Genomic DNA, 22781 nt, shown 5'->3' on the forward strand with positions numbered 1-22781 from the left:
CAGTACATTACTTTTTGTATTCTTCCTGAAACTTCACAGATTAATATTACTGGTACATCGTATGAACCAACGCGGTGGAATATAGAAAGTATGGACAAAGAAACATTTCTTGCTATCCTAAGAAATGAAATGGATAGTATAACAGAACAAATATGTTGTTATAAAAGGAAAGAAGCCGCTGAGAAATGTGTTGAGCTTACCATGGAGCTTATTGGGAGAGCATGTGATCTTTCCATGACTCGTAAAACATCACGAAACAAGAAGCGTTCAGCGTACTGGTGGACCAAAGATATTGCTGATCAGAGAAGACGTTGTCTGCAACTTAGACGGAAGGCACAGAGAGCACGAGTCAGCCAAGAAGACACCTCACTCACAGCTGAGTATAAGTCGGTGAAGAAAGAACTGAGAAATGCTATCAAAAAGAGTAAAGTTGACAAATGGTGGAAAATGGCTAAAGAGGTGGATGATGATCCATGGGGTTTAGGATACAAGATCGTTATGAAGAAAATTGGAAGTTTCGCGAACCCGATCATGGACTCAAATGCAATGAAGGATATTGTGGATACATTATTCCCAGATCATCCTGAGAGGTCTGATGCTGATGATGACGATGATGATGATGATGATGACTTCATAGATGATGTGCCACTTTTTACACGAGAAGAATTGATGAGAGCGATTAGGTCCCTTAGAAATAAAAAGGCCCCAGGACCAGATAGTATTCCAGCAGAGATATTAAAGCTGATAGCAGATTCCTGTCCACAACTACTGCTGAAAATGTACAATAACAGCCTGCTATCGGGGGTGTTCAGTGTTCGCTGGAAAACAGCTCGGCTAGTTTTAATAAGCAAAGGAAAATCTGGGGGCTATAGGCCTTTATGTATGCTGGATACTGCTGGTAAAGGATTAGATAAACTTTTGCAGCCAAGAATACTTTCAGCAGTTCAACTAGCTGCCGACCTCTCTGATCGTCAACATGGTTTTCGAGGAGGGCATTCGACAATCAATGCAGTATGGGAAGTGTTGAATACAGCTAAAAGGGCACAAATGGGTAATCATCACTCTCGAAAAGTGACACTCCTTGTAACCCTTGATGTTAAGAACGCTTTCAACTCGATCAGTTGGAATGACATATTGGAAGCGCTTCAAAATACTTTCAAACTACCGGAGTATCTCATGCGCATAATGAGAAATTATTTGAAAGATCGTACTCTAGTATATCACACAGAAGATGGGCAAAGAGTGAAACGGCTCACAGCTGGTGCAGCACAAGGGTCCATCCTTGGCCCAAATCTGTGGAACATAGTGTATGATGGATTGTTGAGGTTAGAGATGCCGGAAGACACAACGCTAGTGGGCTATGCTGACGATATAGCTGTTTTGATAGTTGCTCGAAATTTGGAGTTGGCTCAGTTTAAGCTAAATCAAGTAATGCGACGGGTGAAAGATTGGATGGCGAATCACAGATTACAGCTTGCAGATCATAAAACGGAGATTGTTCTCTTGACAAGAAAAAGGATCACGACCGTCATTCCAATGTATATTGGACAAACAGAAATAGAAACATCTAGAAGTATAAAGTATCTCGGAGTGACACTTGATAGCAAACTTACTTTTTGGGATCATATCAAACGGGTGACAGATAAGGCGGTGAAAACAACGATTGCGCTGAGTAGATTAATGAGCAACGTTAAAGGTCCGAAGTCTAGCAAACGACGACTTCTGATGTCGATAGTTCACTCGACACTTCTATATGGTGCTGAAGTCTGGGCTGAATCTCTGAAGTTTGAAAAATACCGGCGAAGGATAGCTGCGGTACAGCGGAGATCAGCTTTGCGTATTACAAGCGCATATCGCACAGTATCCGAACTTGCGGTCCTTACGATAGCAGCAGTAGCACCGATTGATTTACTTGCCTTAGAGAGGCAGGAAGTCTGGCGAACTCAAGGAGAGCTCGGAAAGAAGCGCGCTAAGGAGCTAGCTTATAGGCAACGAATGGAGCGGTGGCAGCAAAGATGGGAGGAAGATCCTCGAGGAAAATGGACTAAGCGGCCGATACCACGCCTAACTGATTGGGTTGCCCGAGCTCATGGCGAGGTTAACTTTTACATCATGCAACTATAGACGGGTCACGGATACTTCCGGAAATTTCTACATAGAGTAGGTAGAGCGAGCGACTCGGCGTGTATTTATTGCAATGATATAGATGATGTATTTCACACATTTTTCGTATGCTATCATTGGTCAACTCAGAGAAGATGTTTATATACTGAGCAAGGAGAGTTGACGCCAGAAACTATTGTGCACGCGATGCTACGAAACCAAGAATCTTGGGATCAGATAGCAGTATATGTAGAAGGCATCCTGCGTCAGAAAAAGAGAGATATGAATGCTCATGAACGACAGTAAGGAGAAATAAAGAAGAAGAAACCTGAGAAATTAGCACAACGCCGCCCTGAAGTAATGCGAGAGCGGTTCCGGGGCGGAGATATACGTCGTGGGAAAAGGGTGTGTGGGTTTTAGTGAGTAGGAATCTCACACGCTTGTGGAGTGCGGACCCTCACAAGTGTCTAATGAAAGATTTCCCACACTTCCCTCGTAAAAGAAAAAAATATTATTATTATTATTATTATTATTATTATTATTATTATTATTAATATTATTATTATCCCACAGTAAAATATTTGTAAATGTTTTGGTTGTATGTTGTTTGTTGTTAATGTAATGATAATGTTATTGATTTTACGTCCCACTTACTACTTTGGCGGTTTTTGGAGATGTCAAAGTGCCGGAAGTTTGTCCCACATGAGTTCTTTTATGTGCCATTAAATCTACTGACACAAGGCTGATGTGTCTGCACCTTCGAATACCAACAGACTGAGCCAGGATCGAACCTGCCAAGTCGGGCTCAAATGACCAGTGCTCTACTGTCTGAGCTACTCAACACAGTATTTCTGTTTTGAATGGAGCGGGGCTGTTATAGTAACGAGGAGTTGGCAGATATGCTGTTAGTGTATGGGGGAAGTCAAAGAGATGGATTTCTTTTAGTGCAATGCATGACATATTTACACAACATTAACTGATAACAGGAGTGATCTTGTGCGAAGGATTAGGGCAGCAAGTGAAAGTGTCACACCCTTTATGTTGTTAAAAGTGCAAGAAAGCATTATGAGGTGTATGGTCCTTCATGCAAAACAAGAGAGTGGGTGTTTGGAACACATTTTGTAATTAAAATGATATTGCACAGTAATGAAATTGGGCTGTTTATTTATGATTCTCTTCATTCCATTGCTTGAGGCTTCCTCCTTTAGAATAGATTGTTCCGTTGCACAGATAAAGCAGCGAAGTAGCTGACACATCAGAAGTTTCTTTTTTTTTCAAGTTGTTTTCACGTCGCACCAATACAGATAGGTCTTATGGTGATGACAAGACAGGAAAGTACCTAGGAGTGGAAAGGAAGCAGCCGTGGCCTTTATTAAGGTACAGCCCCAGCATTTGCCCGGTGTGGAAATGGGGAAACCACGGAAAACCATCTTCAGGACTGCCAGCAGTGGGGTTTGAACCCACTATCTCCCAAATACTGGATACTGGCTGCACTTAAGCCACTGCAGCTATCAAGCTCGGTCATCAGAAGATTTGACTGAAAATCTAATTCTCTGAAGACTGAGCTGTAAGTGCCTGAAGCATACTGCACAAATGGGAAACTAACTCTCTTGGTATCTCATATGTTGACTTTTCTGGCAAGAAAAGGTATGCATAACAGGACAAACACAATAGTAGGTCAGAGTAGGAAGAGAGATCAACTGAAAGAGGACACAAGGAGAAACCTTTTCCTTTCCAATACTTAATTAGCAACAAAGTCAACTCACATTTAAAGATCTTGTCTCAGTTATTTCTATTTGATAATAATATAGTTAAAGTTTTAATTATATGCCTTGAAATTGACCTCGTCCCTTTCATAGAGTTCTAAAACATCATACAGCAGTGGCGGTTCATGCATGAAGAGCTTTTGGGCACTACCCCGCCGCCTTTTCAAAAACATTTAACATTATCTCACTCTGTATTTGATTATGTAAAGAGATGGACAAATGTAGCAAAGTCAAACTTATGCGGTGTGATATTCAGTTATTCAGTTTATTCAGTTTATTATTTTGGCTTTAAACATTTCAATTTTCTATTTTCAAGAAAATGACCGGAGCATTGAAATAGACCCTGTTTAACACACTGCATACTTCAGACCGTGGCTGCTATCCAGCAGCATGATTTCTCTTTAGTCTTAAGGCGCTCAGACTGTGGCAGTAGAGCCCTCAGTAGGTCCCATGAGTTAACATGTGTGCAGGGTGCGAGAGGAGCCTGGAAGAATAATACTGCCTTGTATGGGGAAGGAAGAGTGCAGGCGGGTGTAAGCTCTGAACGGCGAAGCCCTTAGCAACATGGCCAATGTACCTAGGCTTTTTTCCCCTGCGTCTTATATTAATTGTTGTTAGAGATTAATGCCAAAACATGTTACAAAATGATGAATTCCATTATACTGACTACAGTGAAACCTCGGAATGCTAGTATCTTGGTCTATGAGTGTTGCAAGACGAGCAAACATTTTAAATAAATTGTAACTTGATAAGCGAGTGAGGTTCAGCAATACGAGCGTCACGCGTGCCTACGTTTTCCCCTTCCCTGTTCGTTTGTTGAATGGATGAACGAGATCTTTGGTCCTGTAGTGAAGAAATACCTTTCAGAGAATAATTTGCCGTCCAAAGTCTTGCTGGTTATGGACAATTTTCCTGGCTCATCCTCCTTGAGGCCTTGAGGACGGCTTACTGGAGGATTTCAAGTTCGTTAAGGTTAAGTTCCTTCCTCCCAACACTACTCCAGCCTATGGATAAGCAAGTCATTTCAAATTTCAAGAAGCTATACACCAAAGCATTATTTCAGCAATGCTTCGAAGTGACCGAAGGAACAAACCTTACCCTCCAAGAGTTTGGGAGAAATAATTTCCCCATCGTGAACTGCCTGAAGATCATCGATAAAGCCTGGGATGGAGTCACCAAGAGAACTCTTACTTCCGCTTGGAGAAAGCCGAGGCCTGACTGTGTTCTTGGACGTGACTTTGAGAGGATTGTTGGTGACAATGAGCCGCCGATTGTCGATGACAATTGTGTCCTTAGGAAAGACTAGGGGGCTGGAGGTGACAGTGACGTGGACATTCAAGATCTCGTGGAAGAACATAGCCAGGAACTGACCACCAACGAACTGATGGACCTGCATCGCGAACCACAGGAGGAGGTTATGGAGATCTCGTCCGGGGAAGAGGAGGAGGAAAAGTCAACGGAAACTCTCACTTCATTTGAGATTCAGGAGAAGTGCAAAATGTGGGAAACGGTGCAAAAAATTGTAGTTCTGTGATGCTAATATTGGTATGTATAATTTTTATTAACGTGCCAGAAACCAACGACACGGAGCTGTTGCCATTTCAACACCATTTTAAGGACCATCGAACCAAGCCGGGATTTGAATCTGCGAACTCAGAGTCAGAAGTATAGTGAATCAACCAATTGAGCCATATGAAAAGGAGGCATTTGTGATTATTTTTATAAATAGATGCAGTCAGTATTTTTACAAAGGACTTATGAGGAGCACTTATTAAGGCGTACGTTTTCCATTTGTCTGAAATGCACGAGGCCAGATAGAAGAACTAGCTGGAAGCTGAAGTGCCTTGCAGGGGTGTCGCTTCCTTCTCTGTTCACTTTTCCACACCAAAGTCCATGGCGTAACAGCCCCGAAGGGCCATCTCCTACCAAGCAACCGCTGTTCAGCCTGGAGGCCTGCAGATTACGAGGTGTCGTGTAGTCTGTGCGACAAATCCTCTCCGCTGTTATTCTTGGCTTTCTAGACCGGGGCCGCCATCTTACCATCACATAGCTCCTCAATTATAAACACGTGGGCTGAGTGTACCTCGAACCAACCCTCAGATCCAGGTAAAAATCGCTGACCTGTCCAGAAATCGAACTAGGGGCCTCCAGTAAGAGGCAGGCATGCTACCCCCACACTGCAGGGCCGGCTGGTTACTTTTAGGTCTCCTTATTTTAGAATTTGACTTAAGGCATCCTGCATTCGATTTCCGGCACTGACAGAGGTAAGAAAGGCATGGGATGGGGAAGATACAGCCTTGTTTTTGGGTGCAGTAGAGTTGGCCTTGAGTTTCCCGTAATCCAAATATCTACGATCTGGAAGGTAATCACCTTCAAGGGGTGTAATACCAAAGAGGTTCCTTTTTAGAAGAAGATAAATTAAATGAAGATTCTACTTCCTCACGAACGAAGAACGATATTATCAATTTTATGAACAGTTTCAATAATGCAGCTGGTTTATGTTAAGAGCACAGAAGCTATGATTGTACATGGTAACAATCAAAACCATCAATATCTACTGAAGATCCATCACCGCATTCGGTAGGACCGGCTTTCTTTTCATATCCACTGGGCGAGTTGGCCGTGCAGTTAAGTGCGCACAGCTGCGTGCTTGCATCTGGGAGATAGTGGGTTCAAACCCCATTGTCGGTAGCCCTAAAGATGGTTTCCGTGGTTTCCCATTTTCACAACAGGCAAATGCTGGAGCTGTACCTCAACTAAGGCCACGGTCGCTTCCTTCCCACTCTTAGCCTTTTCCTTTCCCATCGTCGCAATAAGACCTATGGTGCAACGTAAAGCAAATTCTAAATAAAAATAAAAATCTTTTCACAACCTCTTCCAAGGAAAAGTTGTATCCACGCTACCGGTACTGGCCTGGACTGAAATTATTTTGTGGGTACGCCACTGCATCCACTCACCATTTAAGGTACAAGGTAAGCCCGAAGAATAGTTGGATACTCAAAATACACCGCCATAAATGATGCGGTAATGAGTCAAAAGTAAAAAGAAAGGTAAGGGACAGGACCTAGTCTTTTAAGTAGAATCCATATCAATAGAACGTGACTCTCCATTTTAAAAATGTTTCATGCATCGATTGCGATTCAAGCCTGGGCCATCCTGATGAGAAGATAGAACCATTAGAACAGAGTTATCACGCCCACTAAGTACAGAATAGTTACCCGCACATTTGATGGTGCCATTTGAGGTTCCAATCAGTCCCTGGGCATTTGGCAAAATATATAGGCCTACCTATCGAACTTAGTTTTGCTACTGTTAGAATTAAAAATAAAAAAAACTTTTTCATAACTTACCGAGGATATACAGTGACAAAACGGTCCCTCTTCAAAAAAACTTATATGGCACAAAATGATGAACTAACGTGCAGCTCACCAATCCTGTCACAGTCTTCCCAACGCTGCAACTTAAACACAGCACATCTCTCAACCAAGGTACAACCTGAGGATCCCTGGGACATTGTTGTTTCCGGAAACCGATGTGCAAAAGCTGACACGATGTTGCAAGCTTGAAACTGTTTCTGGACGTGGCCCCCGTTATCTGGTGGTCACATTCCGGCCCCCTACTGAGTAATCCCTTGCTAATTGCACCTTTCCTCATGTCTTAACATTTGTCAACACTACGTTCCCAATACTGAGGCCTCTACAGGGAAATATCCCCGCGCATCACAATCCTAAGTGTTTTCCTTTCATTCAAGCAGCCTACAAATATGGAGAATTATTTAAGGCCCTATTGAGCCTTGCTAGTAGATTCTTCGTCGCTACATTAATATAACATTTCGGAGTAAGTTTTTAAGTTGTTTGTACCGTACGTAAAACAATGGCTGATCCTCGCTCTAATTTCGGGAAACATTTGGTGGGGGGGGGGGGGTCGGCCTCCCTGGGCCCCCTCTTGGCTACGCCAGTGCCGTATACACACTCTGAAGTTCATTATTGAGAATGTAAGCTAATATTTGTTGGGGTTATAATACTGTAACTAATATTAGCGGGCAAGGAAATGCATGTACTTGAAGGATTTTGATGCTACCATTCATTCATTACATGTAATAACAATAAAGTTATTGGCTTTACATCCCACTAACTACTTTTACAGTTTTCGGAGACCCGAAGAGTGGGAATTTAGTCCCGCAGGATTTCTTTTATGTGCCAGTAAATCTATTGACATGAGGCTGACGTATTTGAGCACCTTCAAATACCACTGGACTGAGCCAGGATCGAACATGCCAAGTTAGGGTTAGGAAGCCAGCGCCTCAACTGTCTGAGCCACTCAGCCCGGCATTTATTAGGTGTAAGTTTACTATACTTTGCATTTGAATATTATTATGTCATTATGTAATTTTTAGACTGTCTTACAATAAATTCAATTCAAATTAATTACATTAAAAGTATGTCTGATTTTTTTTTTAGGGTGAGTACCTGAGAGTCCCACGGTGAAACTATGTCCCTTTACTCATCTGGGTAACTAATAAGAGCACCTTTATAACTGAGATCCAAATAGTAGCCAATGAGAGCAAGAAGAGACGCTAGTTAGTCTGTCTACTGGGCTGAGAACTCTCGCTGTAGGAAAGTCATAGTTCCACAGTCAGCACCTACAGGCAGCGTTAGTGTTGCCCTGTCTGGAAGCTTTGAAAATCAAAGGGAACATACACAGAATGGACAGCGTCAATTTTTGCCTACATGCTTCATGTAACTGACGCGACCCTGAGCATCACCGAAGCGAGATGAAAATAAGTAAAGCAGGGAATACAATAATGTCATGTATGTGGAAATTATTAATGTTCTAATAATTGAATTAACTAGACAATTTTTCATTCACAAAATGTTAAGGGTACATGCTGTCTACCCTGTCTCCCCTGACGCTTTGCCCCTGTTGATTAGAAAGGAATTTCACTTTTTCCGAATCCATACCTAGGCTATTACAAGACAAATATGCACCACGCTAGTCAGTTTCACATGATTATATTCCTAATCCAGATATAGGCTACTGTATTACACGAAAAAAACTTCACTGTACCACTCAACACAAAATACATTTCTAACTTTTGAATGGAATACAAGCACAAATAAGCTTACTTTTTCCGTAATCATGCAACTGTGGCGACGGCTCTTACCTGAGTTGAAAATCATGTTTGTTTCACAAGGTATGACAAATAACATTTTTAGGGCTAGGAAAATTGTGATCGTTCTAAGCGGTAATAGTGAAAATTCATGACACGATAAACGAGGTATTTTTATATAGATTTAATACGATGAGAATCTGGCCTTCGAATTTACAACGTGCTAAGTGGGAAAACATGTTAATGAGGAACGCACTAATGAGGTTTCACTGTATATTACGTCAAGCTTTTGTTCTGTTCTTTCATAACATAGATGCTTAATTCTTTCACCCACTGCACCCTCCCTTTCCCACATTTAGCTTGCTCTATGAAAGGCTTGAAATCAAAGGATACATCTCATTGCATTTATAAAATATGTTACTGACTGCTTTCTCTACTTTGATACTGTGTTGCCCTAGTTATAACAAGCGTGTATGTGAACATCTCCAGAATGTAATGCCCAGCCTTGCGCTATTGGTTGCTATGTAATACAGCTCACCCAAATAGCATGTTAAAATATTGCCACTATTTCAGAAAGTAATATCCAATTTTAAAAATACCCACAGCTTTGAATTTGTAAAAATTTTGAACTTCGTTTTATGTCAGCTGTATTAATTAGTACTTTCTGTTACATTTAAAAAATCAAATTGTATTGCTATCTCCATTATTAATCATCCTATAGGATAACATTACAATTTTTAAGAGCCTCTTATTGACATTTAAACATATGAAAACAGCAAAGATCAGACATTACAAGGCAACGGTGAGAAATGCTGTATTATATGCTGCTGAGACAATAGCACTAGGAAGAAATGGTGCGGAACAACTAGAGAAAGAAGAGAGAAAAATATTGAGGAAAATACTAGGCCCTAAGAGAGGAGGTGAGAGATGGATGAGGAGACCCAGGGAAGAACTATACCGGAACATGAGGACAATCTCAGAAGAAATCAGACTGAAAAGAGCACGGTTTTGCGGGACATGTAATCAGGATGGGAAACAACAGCGAGGACATGAGGAAAGACAGGAACCAAGTGGGTAGTTGAACTCCGGAAAGATTGGTCAGAATTGGGGATCAAGGTGGAAGAAAAGGAAAATTGGAAAAGCAAGTACATACCGACTAATATGCCAGAGATCAATGATAGGGATGGATACAGGAAAAGGATTGAGAGTCACCAGTGGAGTAGACAAGAGAAGAGGATACTGAATATCTCGGAAGAAGAGCGGGAGAGAAGAAGAGAAAGGATGAAGAGGTTCTGGGAGGAGAAGAAGAAAATGCAATCCATGAAGGAGCTGTCCGTGGTCCCACAGAGGCCGTAACGCAGTAAGAAGAAGAAGAAGAATAAGAAGAAGGATCCCATAATTTCGACCTATAACCCCCTCCGCTGTTCTGTAACACATTGAACATGTTGCCCAAGTGTCCCTCGTTTATTGCCATACACGGTGCGTGAGCAGTGCTCAGGCTTGGTTTTTGCAACTAATAAATCATTACATGCTAGAAATATGTCCATGCCTATTCTGGTAAACAAGAATGGCAGCATTACAGTTTCTTATACCTGCTAGGAGGAACCACTGACTCTTGCTGGATAGAATACAAATACTTGTTTTGAAGAGTAACAAGAATGTGTTCCGTGTGCCTTGATATCCTACTCATTCTTACAATGGCGTTACAGTGCCTCGATTCTCTCAGTGATGGCATGATAGAAATCCTAATTAACTGCCAATCACATCTTTTTTTTTAAAGTATGATATAGGCTTTTGGGCTTATGCCGTATCAAGAAAACAAGGTGAAACTCTTTACGCTTCGCAGAGAACTTTGTTCCGTGTCCTCAGAAGAAAAACTTGACTGTTCACAAGGAAGACTTCTACAATAATGTGGGTTTGAATTTAAGAATGCCTTACCATTGGTTGCTGTAGTGGTATGCTTATTCATCACCAGATTGCCAAGCAGGAGCTGACGACAACAAGAATTTTCTACTATTGCCATGTTACCATGTTGTTTGAGTCATCAGTCCATAGACTGGTTTGATGCAGCTCTCCATGCCACCCTATCCTGTGCTAACCTTTTCATTTCTACGTAACTATTGCATCCTACATCTTCTCTAATCTGCTTGTCATATTCATACCTTGGTCTACCCCTACCATTCTTACCCCCTACACTTCCTTCAAAAACCAACTGAACAAGTCCTGGGTGTCTTAAGATGTGTCCTATCATTCTATCTCTTCTTCTCGTCAAATTTAGCCAAATTGATCTCCTCTCACCAATTCGATTCAGTATCTCTTCATTCGTGATTCGATCTATCCATCTCACCTTCAGCATTCTTCTGTAACACCACATTTCAAAAGCTTCTATTCTCTTTCTTTCTGAGCCAGTTATCGTCCATGTTTCACTTCCATACAATGCCACGCTCCACACGAAAGTCTTCAAAAACATCTTTCTAATTCCGATATCAATGTTTGAAGTGAGCAAATTTCTTTTCTTAAGAAAGCTCTTCCTTGCTTGTGCTAGTCTGCATTTTATGTCCTCCTTACTTCTGCCATCGTTACTTATTTTACTACCCAAGTAACAATATTCATCTACTTCCTTTAAGACTTCATTTCCTAATCTAATATTTCCTGCATCACCTGCCTTCGTTCGACTGCACTCCATTACTTTTGTTTTAGACTTATTTACTTTCATCTTGTACTCCTTACCCAAGACTTCATCCATACCATTCAGCAACTTCTCGAGATCTTCTGCAGTCTCAGATAAAATAACAATATCATCAGCAAATCTCAAGGTTTTGATTTCTTCTCCTTGGACTGTGATTCCCTTTCCAAATTTCTCTTTGATTTCCTTTACTGCCTGTTCTATGTAAACATTGAAAAGGAGAGGGGACAAACTGCAGCCTTGCCTCACTCCTTTCTGGATTGCTGCTTCTTTTTCAAAGCCCTCGATTCTTATAACTGCAGACTGATTTTTATACAGATTGTAGATAATTCTTCGTTCTCGGTATCTGATCCCTATCATCTTCAGAATCATAAATAGCTTGGTCCAATCAACATTATCGAATGCCTTTTCTAGATCTACGAATGCCATGTACGTGGGCTTGTCCTTCTTGATTCGATCCTCTAAGATCAGACGTAAAGTCAGGATAGCTTCACGTGTTCCAACATTTCTTCTGAAGCCAAATTGATCTTCTCCCAACTCAGCTTCAACTTGTTTTTCCATTCTTCTGTAAATAATACGTGTTAAAATTTTGCAGGCATGAGATACTAAACTAATGGTGCGGTAGTTTTCACACCTGTCAGCACCGGCTTTCTTGGGAATAGGTATAACAACATTCTTCCGAAAATCGGATGGGACTTCTCCTGTCTCATACATCTTGCACACTAAATGAAATAACCTTGCCATGATGGTTTCTCCTAAGGCAGTCAGTAATTCAGAGGGAATGTCATCAATTCCAGGTGCCTTGTTCCTATTGAGGTCACTCACAGCTCTGTCAAACTCTGACCTCAAAATTGGGTCTCCCATTTCATCAGCATCAACAGCCTCTTCATGTTCCAGAACCAAATTATCTATATCTTTACCTTGATACAACTGTTGGATATGTTCCTGCCATCTTTCTGCCTTGTCTTCTTTCCCTAGAAGTGGTTTTCCATCTGAGCTCTTAATATTCATACACCTAGATTTCCTTTCTCCAAAGGTTTCCTTGATTTTCCTGTATGCAGCATCTACCTTTCCCAGGACCATACAGCCTTCGACATCCTTGCATTTCTCCTTCAGCCATTCCTCCTTAGCTACCTTGCACTTTCTATCCACTTCATTCTTTAATCACCTGTAGTCTTTTCTGCCCTCTTCATTTCTAGCATTCTTGTATTTTCATCGTTCATCAATCAGGTCTAGTATCTCCTGAGTTATCCACTGATTCTTAGTTGATCTTTTCTTCCTTCCTAACATTTCTTCAGCAGCCCTACTGACTTCATTTTCCATGACTCTCCACTCTTCCTCTATAGTGTTTCCTTCAGCCTTTTCATTTAGTCCTTGTGCAACATGTTCCTTGAAACAATCCCTCACATTCTTTTCTTTCAACTTGTCTAGATCCCATCTTTTTGCATTCTTTCCTTTCTTCAATTTCTTCAACTTCAGATGGCATTTCATGACCAACAAGTTGTGGTCAGAGTCCACGTCTGCTCCTGGGAAAGTTTTGCAATCCAACACCTGGTTTGTGAATCTCTGCCTAATCATAATGAAGTCTATTTGATACCTTCCAGTGTCTCCAGGTCTCGTCCACGTATAAAGCCGTCGTTTGTGGTGTTTGAACCAAGTATTGGCAAGGACTAAATTATGATCAGTGCAGAATTCAACCAGACGACTTCCTCTTTCGTTCCTTTGTCCCAATCCAAATTCTCCTACTGTACTACCTTCTCTTCCTTGGCCTACCACTGCATTCCAGTCTCCCATCACAATTAGATTCTCGTCACCTTTTACATATTGTATTAAATCTTCTATTTCCTCATATATTCTTTCGATTTCTTCATCATCCGCTGAACTAGTAGGCATATAGACCTGCACTATTGTGGTGGGCATTGGTTTGGTGTCTATCTTGACGACAATAATTCTTTCACTATGCTGGTCGTAGTAGCTTACCCGCTGCCCTATTTTCTTATTCATTATTAAACCAACTCCTGCATTTCCTCTGTTTGATTTTGTGTTGATAATTCGGTAGTCGCCTGACCAAAAATCTTGTTCTTCCTGCCAACGTACTTCACTTATGCCAACTACATCTAACTTTAGCCTATCCATCTCCCTTTTCAGATTCTCTAACCTACCACAACGATTCAAACTTCTAACATTCCACGCTCCGACTCGCAGAACGTCAGTATCCATCTTCCTGATGATCGCCCCCTCTCGTGTAGTCCCCACCCGGAGATCCGAATGGGGGACTAGTTTACCTCCGGAATATTTTACCCGGGAGGAAGCCATCATCAGTACATCATTCATACAGAGAGAGCTGCATGTCCTCGGGAGTTAGTTACGGCTGTAGTTTCCCGTTGCTTTCAGCCGTGTAGCAGTATCAACACAGCTAAGCCATGTTGAGTATTATTACAAGGCCATATCAGTCAATCATCCAGACTGCCGCCCTTGCAACTACCGAAAGGCTGCTACCGCCCTTTCGATGAACCATTCGTTAGTCTGGTCTCTCAACAGATACCCATCCGATATGGTTGCACCTACGGCTTGGCTATCTGCATCATTGGGACACGCAAGTCTCCCCACCGCGGCAAGGTCACATGGTTCACATGTTACCATACTGGGTAAAAAGAGGCCACGCGTCAGAAGCGTTTTGGACGTGGAATGCGATGAATTTGTTCTCTCTGCTATCCAGAGAAAAGTGCACATGATTTTTAAAAAATGAACCCCCTACTGTTAACAAAGTTTTATCAGCTGTAAATTCTGATCCTGAACTTCCAGATTAAATAAATCCTCCCTTCACATGCTACTGAAAGAAATAGGTTTCAAGCTCATCATCAGAAATCGAAAAAACATCGTAGTGGACAGAGATGATATTATATTGTTGTGTAGATGTTGTCTCCACAAGATAAGAGAATTTAGACCGCAGGGGCAGAAATTATACTATTTGGAAGAGACGTGGATTAATGAAGTGCATACAATCAAAGGCATGGCAAGACTACCATAAAATCGAAGAAACAGGCATTTCTTTTAGATTTAAGCACATGGCTGAAACATACAGTACAGCAGGGAGGGGTAAGCAACTGATTGTGTTACACATTGGAAGTGATGATGGTTCTGTGGAGGGTGTTGACCTTGTGTTGGAGTCTAAAAAAGAAACAGAGACTATCACGATGAAATGACTGGTGACGTATTTAAATTGTGGTTTGAAAGAATATTACTAAAACTGATGCCTGGTAATGTTATCATGTTAGAAAATGCTCCTTATCACTGTGTGAAATTAGAATGTATCACAAACAAATCCTGGAAGAAAGCTGAAGTAATTTCCTGACTGAGAAGTAAAAACATAACATGCTTGAAGGATTTGTTAAATTATAAATAATCATGCTCATGTTGGTCCATATTGACTATATAACTTGAGAAAAAGAATATATACAGTAGATTACAATACATATAATATATATTAAACGAAAAACACCTACATCAAGAAAGCAATTTCTATTAGGACCAAACTGTGACATTATCAGGCAGTAATCCAACCAGAGTGCCTGTATGCTTCAGAATACCTGGGATTAACAACTAGAAAAGACACTGAAGAAATCAAGAAGGAAAGAAAGATTTTAAGAAAAATTCTCAGACCAAAAGGATGTGCTGAGACATACCAATTATGCAGTAACAAAGAGGTATATAAAACATGCAGCAGGACTTCAGATACAATACACAAATGAAGGATTAAATTCTTTGGACATATTTCAAGAATGCCCAATGATAGACTCACTAAGAGGATTTTTTACCATTTCAACAAGCCCAATAGGAAAGGCAACTGATTGTGTTACACATTGGAAGTGATGATGGTTCTGTGGAGGGTGTTGATCTTGTGACAAATAGTTTGTTAACATGAAGAAGGATCTGCAAGAAATGAACATCGTGGTTCATGACATCCACAACAGAATCACTTTCAGGAACAAGATTTGAGGGGTTCCTAGAGCCAGAAACAGTGACTGAGAAGAAACAATATTGGATGGCTGAAAGTACTAAGTATTTTATTTCAACTTCCTATCCCCAGGCATATGTAGTTTTATACACCATTCTATTGTAAACTATCAAACTATTCACACACGTACAGATATATTTGGACGAGCAAGTGGCTGTGCTGTTCATGCCACATAGCTGTCAGGTTGTGCTCGGGAGGTAGTGGGATCGAACCCCATGGTCAGCAGTCCTGAAGATGGTTCTCAGTGGTTTCTCATTTTTATACCAGGTACTGTCATTAAGGCCATGGACACTTCCTTCACACTCCTAGCCCTTTCTTATCCCGTCGTCACAATAAGACCTTTTTGTGTCGGCGTGACATAAAGCAAATTATAAAAAAATAAATTTTAATTTTGGTTAAGGACCACAGTATCCCTTGCTTGTAATGTAACAGAACACCTGGTAGGTAAGCTGAGATTGATTTCTATCTATTATACAGCATACAACATTCATTTAAGAAAATGCATTAGAATAATGTTATTGGCATATGCTCACCTGTTCTAGGCTGGTTTGACCCAAGGAATAATCTTCAATACTCAGCTGTTGCTTTGCAGCTTCCATAAGACCAAACATTCTTGCCCAGGTTAAATTATTGTTGTTGATGTAGTAAGTGAGAAGACCTTGGTACTCTTCTCTTAAAGTTGCCCCTGTAATGAAATCCGTATTCTCAAAGACTTGCATGATCAACAGACATGAAATAGAAATGGTGTCAGATGGCTAGCAGCCCATTTTTCCTTTCTTTTATTTTTTTGACAAGGTCTATGCCAAATTAAGGAGCATAATTTTCATATTAAATGCCACTGTGAGTTCCTTTTTTTGGTATTATTAGAATACTTTTAATGAGTTAACCTAGACATGGTAAATACCTTCATAGAGGAAATATATTCCTCTTTAAATTATGAAGGAAAGCTCTTGGGATGTTTCTTTTTGATTTGTTTTCAAAACTAGAATCTGAACTAGAGTAAAATTAACAAACACTCAGACACACGATAAACTTAGATGTGAACTCAGTAGAGCCATAACTCACATTACCGTACTAATAAACATATTGTCATGCACCTGTGAAAACCATTATGTAATGTTGTCAGAGAAATACTGACCCACAGCATGTATAACATTAAGAATATGAATACTCTGAGGTAATATACGAGGGCTGTTTATAAAGTAGTGGCAGTACTGATAGAACCAACAAGTACAATTGCATTGCATTCCTTCAATGTAGTCACCTGCAAAGTTTATGACTTATTGCCAAATGTTGGGAAGCCATTGGGGTCTGTTGGCAAGGCATTCTCCATTGATGACAGTGACACTACAACATGCATTGTCATGCAACACAACAGGGCATACATCTCGCAATAAACGTGAACGTTTGCGCTGTATAGCTGAATGCAGATATCGCTCCAGAAATAGGCAATAGTAATCACTGTTGACTGTTTGTCCCTCAGGCACAGCATGGGTAACAATAACACCTCATAGTTGTATGCCACAATCAGCATAAGCTTCACCTTACTGGGTTCCTGGTGAACCTGGGTGATGCCATTCATTCCATTGAACTTTTAATGATGGTGAATACGCTGCAGAAATGCGTCTCCTTCATTGTGGTATCTGTCTAAGTGGATGCCAGCCAGTGCAAACCGGTGCCATTTCTGTACATCAGTGAGTTGGTGTGGAACCCAACAGGATGCAGTTTTCCTCATGTTAAGACATTTTATCAGTATGTGCCGCACCATTTGATGACTGAGATCAACCTCTACAGATAATTCCTGGACAGTCCATTGATGGTCTACAGAACCGAGAGCTCACAATGTCAATTTGATCTTGAGGAATGGATGGATGACTTACGTGGTGCAATTCGCAGTCTCATCCTGACCCGCAAAAAATGCCTTGACCCATCGTGCAACCATCCTATACAGTAATGCATTCTCTTGCCACAGGCTTCACGTAATCCTCGATAACAATCTGATGCATTTTTGCTACGGGCAACCATGATTTCAATCCATGAACGCTGATCCCTTTTGAAAACATGCTTTAGAACAGTGAAATCGACACTCTTCACTTCAACGCCACACAGCAACAACACTCCCAACTAGATGCCCATTAAAATGCACACTGCACATCAACAACAGTGCCACCTGACCGCTCCCATATCCTATCTGCGCATGCCCGACCTCCTGCAAGTGTCTGGACTACACTTTATTTACAGCCCTTGTACATATACTGTAACTCTGAAGTTTTCCAGTTTGTTGAGACTAGGTAAGGTAAGGGTGTATTCTGCCTGAAGGCAGAGGTGTGCCTGAGCCGGAGTTTACGTATGGTAGGGTGGCCAGTTCCTTTCCGCTCCTCCTATCCCTTACCCCCACCAACAGCGTGTGGTAACCCATCCAAATCTTGACCACGCCCAATGTTGCTTAACTTTGTAGATCTCATGGGATCTGGTGTTTCAACATGGTCATGGCCGTTGGCTTATGTTGAGACAAATGTAAAATTAATAGAACTAGGAAATACCTTAGAAAGGAAACATTTAATTAATAACAGAATGATTTGTTCATGAAAGATCATCATCAAATTCTACCAAATACACTTTATTATTTACTGAGCGAGTGGCTGAATGGTTTGGGTCATGTAGCTTGCATTCGAGAGATATTGGGTTCAAACCCCATTGTTGGCAGCCCTGAAGATGATTTTCTGTGGTTTCCTGTGGTTTCCCTTTTTCACACCAGACAAATGCTGGGGCTGCACCTTAATTGAGGCCATGGCTGCTTCCTTCCCACTCCTAGCCCTTTCCTATTCTATCATCACAGAAGACCTATCTGTGTCAGTGTGACGTAAATTAAATTGTAAACTTTATTATTATTATTATTAGGATTGATGAATCTTATGTAGGCCTTATGTCTACCCCTTAGTCCTGTTTCTTGATTCAGGATCAGGGATGAGCTAAGATGAATTTACATGACATGTTTTTACAGTTGGATGCCCTTCCCAATGCCAACCTCATTTGAGGACTAAATGAAGATGAAATGAATGATGATGAATGGAATTGGGCAAGGAGGGGGAAGGAATTGGCTGTGCCTATGGATAGGAACTGTCCAGGCATTTGACTGGAAGTGAAAATGGGAAACCACAGAAAACCATTCACAGAACAGCCAATGGTGGGATCAGAACCCATGCACCTCTTGAATGCAAAGCATTGTAAACACATGCAGCCCCTACACTTGATAACTGATGAATCTTATGAAGAAGTGTTTAAAAAAAAAAAAAAAAATAATAATAATAATAATTCTGTCTATAATGCCATAATAAATGTTTTTGAACTTATCTCAATGATGCACTGCAGATAAGCAAGATATAGCAGATATCTTGGATTCAGGAGGTCAAATGGACTGTACCGCGATTGACCTGTCTAAAGCATTTGATAGGGTGGATCATGGGAGACTACTGGCAAAAATGAGTGCAATTGGACTAGACAAAAGAGTGACTGAATGGGTGGCTATATTTTTAGTAAATAGATCTCAGAGAATTAGAGTAGGCAAAGCTTTCTCTGACCCTGTAATAATTAAGAGGGGGATTCTTCAAGGCAGTATTATTGGACCTTTATGTTTTCTTATATAATATATAAATGATATGAGTAGAGAAGTGGAATCAGATGTAAGGCTTTTCACAGATGATGTTATTCTGTATAGAGTAATAAATAATGTGAGCAACTGCAAAATGACCTGGATAATGTTGTAAAATGAACAGCAGGCAATGATAAATGGGGTTAAAAGTCAGGTTGTGAGTTTCACAAATAGGAAAAGTCCTCTCAGTTTTAATTACTGCATTGATGGGGTGAAAGTTCCCTATGGGAATCACTGTAAGTATCTAGGTGTTAATATAAGGAAAGATCTTCATTGGGGTAATCACATAAATGAGATTGTAAATGAAGGGTACAGATCTCTGCACATGGTTATGAGGGCATTCAGGGGTTGTAGTAAAGATGTAAAGGAGAGGACATATAAGTCTCTGGTAAGACCCCAACTAGAGTATGATTCCAGTGTATGGGACCCTCACCAGAATTACTTGGTTCAAGAACTGGAAAAAATCCAAAGAAAAGCAGCTTGATTTGTTCTGGGTGATTTTCGACAAAAGAGTAGCGTTACAAAAATGTTGCAAAGTTTGGGCTGGGAAGACTTGGGAGAAAGAAGACGAGCTGCTCATCTAAGTGGTATGTTCTGAGCTGTCAGTGGAGAGATGGTGTGGAATGACATTAGTAGACGAATAAGTAGGAAGGATCACAATCTATATATATAAAGTAACTTGTCCTAACTGACTGACTGACTGACTGATTCATCATCGCTGAGCCAAAACTACTGGACATAGAGAAATGAGATTTTGGGGATACATTCATATTAACATGTAGGTGCTTGCTAAGGGAGGATTTTTGGATATTCCGTCACTAAGGGGGTGAAAAGGGGGGGTTAATTTTTAAAATGAGAATATCCATATCTCAAAAACTTAAAGGTTTAGAGTAATAAACATTGGTATTTGATTTTTCCTTTAAAAATAAAGAAACACGTATTTTTTTGGTTTTCAGAAAATCGATGAAGGGGGGTGAAAAGGGAGGGGGGGAAGAGTTGAACACCTTTTATGTGGAGACTTATATCTCAAAAAGTGAAGATGTTACAGTCATAAAAATTTAAATTTGGAACCTCCTTTAAAAATAAAGAAACACATATTTTTTTGTTATTTGGAATATCCATATAATGGGGGTGAAAAGGAGGGTGAATTTTTAAAATGAGTGTATCTATATCTCAAAACTGTAAAAGTTTTCAATTGTAGAAATTGGTATTTAGTATCTACTTTCAAAATAAAGAAACACGTATTTTTTTGTTTTCGGAAAAACCCAATAGGAGGAGCGAAAAGGAGTGAAGAATGGGTTGAAAGCCTTTAATGAGGATACTTATATCTCAGAAACTGAAGATATTACAGACCTGAAACAAGGTATTTGGGATCTCCTTTAAAAATAAACATGTACTTTTGTTTTTGGAAAATCCAAATATTGGAGGGTTGAAAGGGGGGTGAATTTTTAAAATGAGTTTATCTATATCCCAAAACTTTCAAAATCTACAGATGTAAAAATTGGTACTTAGAATCTACTTTAAAAATAAAGAAACACATATTTTTTTGTTTTCGGAAAATCCCAATAGGAGGGTTGAAAGGGGGTGCAAAATGGTTGAATGCCTTTAATAAGGATCCTTATATCTCAGAAACTGAAGATGTTACAGACCTGAAAATCGGTATTTGGGATCTCCTTTATAAATAAACATGTATTTTTTGTTTTTAGAAAATCCAAACAGTGGGGGGTTGAAAGGGGGGTGAATTTTTAAAATGAATGTATCTAAATCTCAAAACTGTAAAAGTTTACAGATGTAAAAAAAAATATTTAGAATCTCCTTTCAAAATAAAGAAACAAGTAACTTTTTTTTCGGAAAATCCCATAAGGGGGTGAAAAGTGGGGGGGGGGGAATGTGTTGAACACCTTTCATGAGGAGACTTATATCTCAAAAACTGAAGTCATGAAAATTTAAATTTGTAACCTCCTTTAAAAATAAAGGAAAACGTACTTTTTTAGAAAATCCAAATATTGGGGGGGGGGGGTGAAAAGTGGGGTGAATTTTTAAAATGAGTGTATCTATATCTGGAAACTGTAAAAGTTTACAGACATAGAAATTGGTACATAGAATCACTTTTCAAAATAAAGAAACGCTTATTTTTTTGTTTTCGGAAAATCCCAATAGGAGGGGTGAAAAGGAGTGAAAAATGGGTTGAATGCCTTTAATGAGGATACTTATATCTCAGAAACTGAAGATATTAACAGACCAGACAGTTAGTATATGGAATCTCCTTTTAAAATACAGAAATATTTACTTTTTTGTTTTCGGAAAATCTAATTAATGGGGGTTAAACAAGAGTGACAAATTGGGGTGACTTTTTAGAAAGACTATATCTATAGTACATCTCAGAAACGTGAAATGTTACAGACGTAAAAACTGGTATTTAGAATCTCCTGTTGAAGTAAAGAAACAGGTATTGTCGGAAAATCCAATGAAGGGAGGGGGGTGAAATTAGAAAAATTAATTGAATTAATTGAATTAATGGTATGAGGATACTTACATCTAATAAAAACTAAAGTTGTTACAGACATGAAAATTGGTATTTAGATCTTTTTAAAAAATAAAACGACGCGTTTGGTTGGGGGGGGGGGGGCGGGAATCATCTTTGGGGGCGGGTTTGAAAAGGAGTTGAATTCGTTTCATGAGGACACATATCTCAAAAACTGAAGATAATCGGTATTTAGAAGATCCTTTACAATTGAAAATGAAAACCTACAACCTGTTTTCCAGTCATTGGCAGGGCAGGGATGTAATGAATGAAACTTATATAGGCTATCACAATGGGGTCGCCACTCACAAGTGATTTATTAATGAGTGATAAATGCTATGAAATGATAATGGAGAGTGTTGGTGGAATGAAAGATGACAGGGAAAACCGGAGTACCCGGAGAAAAACCTGTCCCGGCTCCGCTTTGTCCAGCACAAATCTCACATGGAGTCACCGGGATTTGAACCACGGTATCCAGCGATGATGGGCCAACACGCTGTGAGCCAAGGAGGCTCTATCCTTTACTATTAAAGAAACAAATATTTTTTCCCGGAAAATTCCCTTAAGGGGGGGGGTGTGTGTGTGTGTGAAAGTAAGTGAAAAAAAGTGAATTATTTTTATGGGAATACTTATATCTCAAAACTGAAGTAAACACACGTGAACATTTGTATTTGGAATCTCCTTTAAACATAAAGAAACACGCCTTCTTTTTTTGGGGGGGTTGTAAGTCAACTTAACCGCGGTGGGGTGAAAACGGAGGTGGGACCAATTGCTTTTACTGTTCCTAATGTACTTATAAGGAGCCTCCGTGGCTCAGGCAGCAGCACGCTGGCCTCTCACCGCTGGGTTTCGTGGTTCAAATCCCGTTCACTCCATGTGAGATTTGTGCTGGACAAAGTGGGGGCGGGACAGGGTACTCCGG

General features: G+C 40.2%; 1 protein-coding gene across 2 annotated transcripts in view; it reads right to left on the minus strand.

Annotated features, from left to right (window-relative positions):
- The window catches only part of Abca3 (ATP binding cassette subfamily A member 3), a 271865-nt gene that overhangs the window by 14795 nt on the left and 234289 nt on the right, over positions 1-22781 (minus strand). For both annotated transcript variants that reach the window (XM_067150289.2, XM_067150288.2), the window contains exon 29: positions 16217-16368. In XM_067150289.2, coding sequence (XP_067006390.2) covers positions 16217-16368 — 152 coding nt within the window. The remainder of the gene's footprint in view (positions 1-16216; positions 16369-22781) is intronic.

The sequence above is a fragment of the Anabrus simplex genome, chromosome 6, assembly GCF_040414725.1.
Source record: "Anabrus simplex isolate iqAnaSimp1 chromosome 6, ASM4041472v1, whole genome shotgun sequence".
NCBI lineage: Eukaryota > Metazoa > Arthropoda > Insecta > Orthoptera > Tettigoniidae > Anabrus > Anabrus simplex.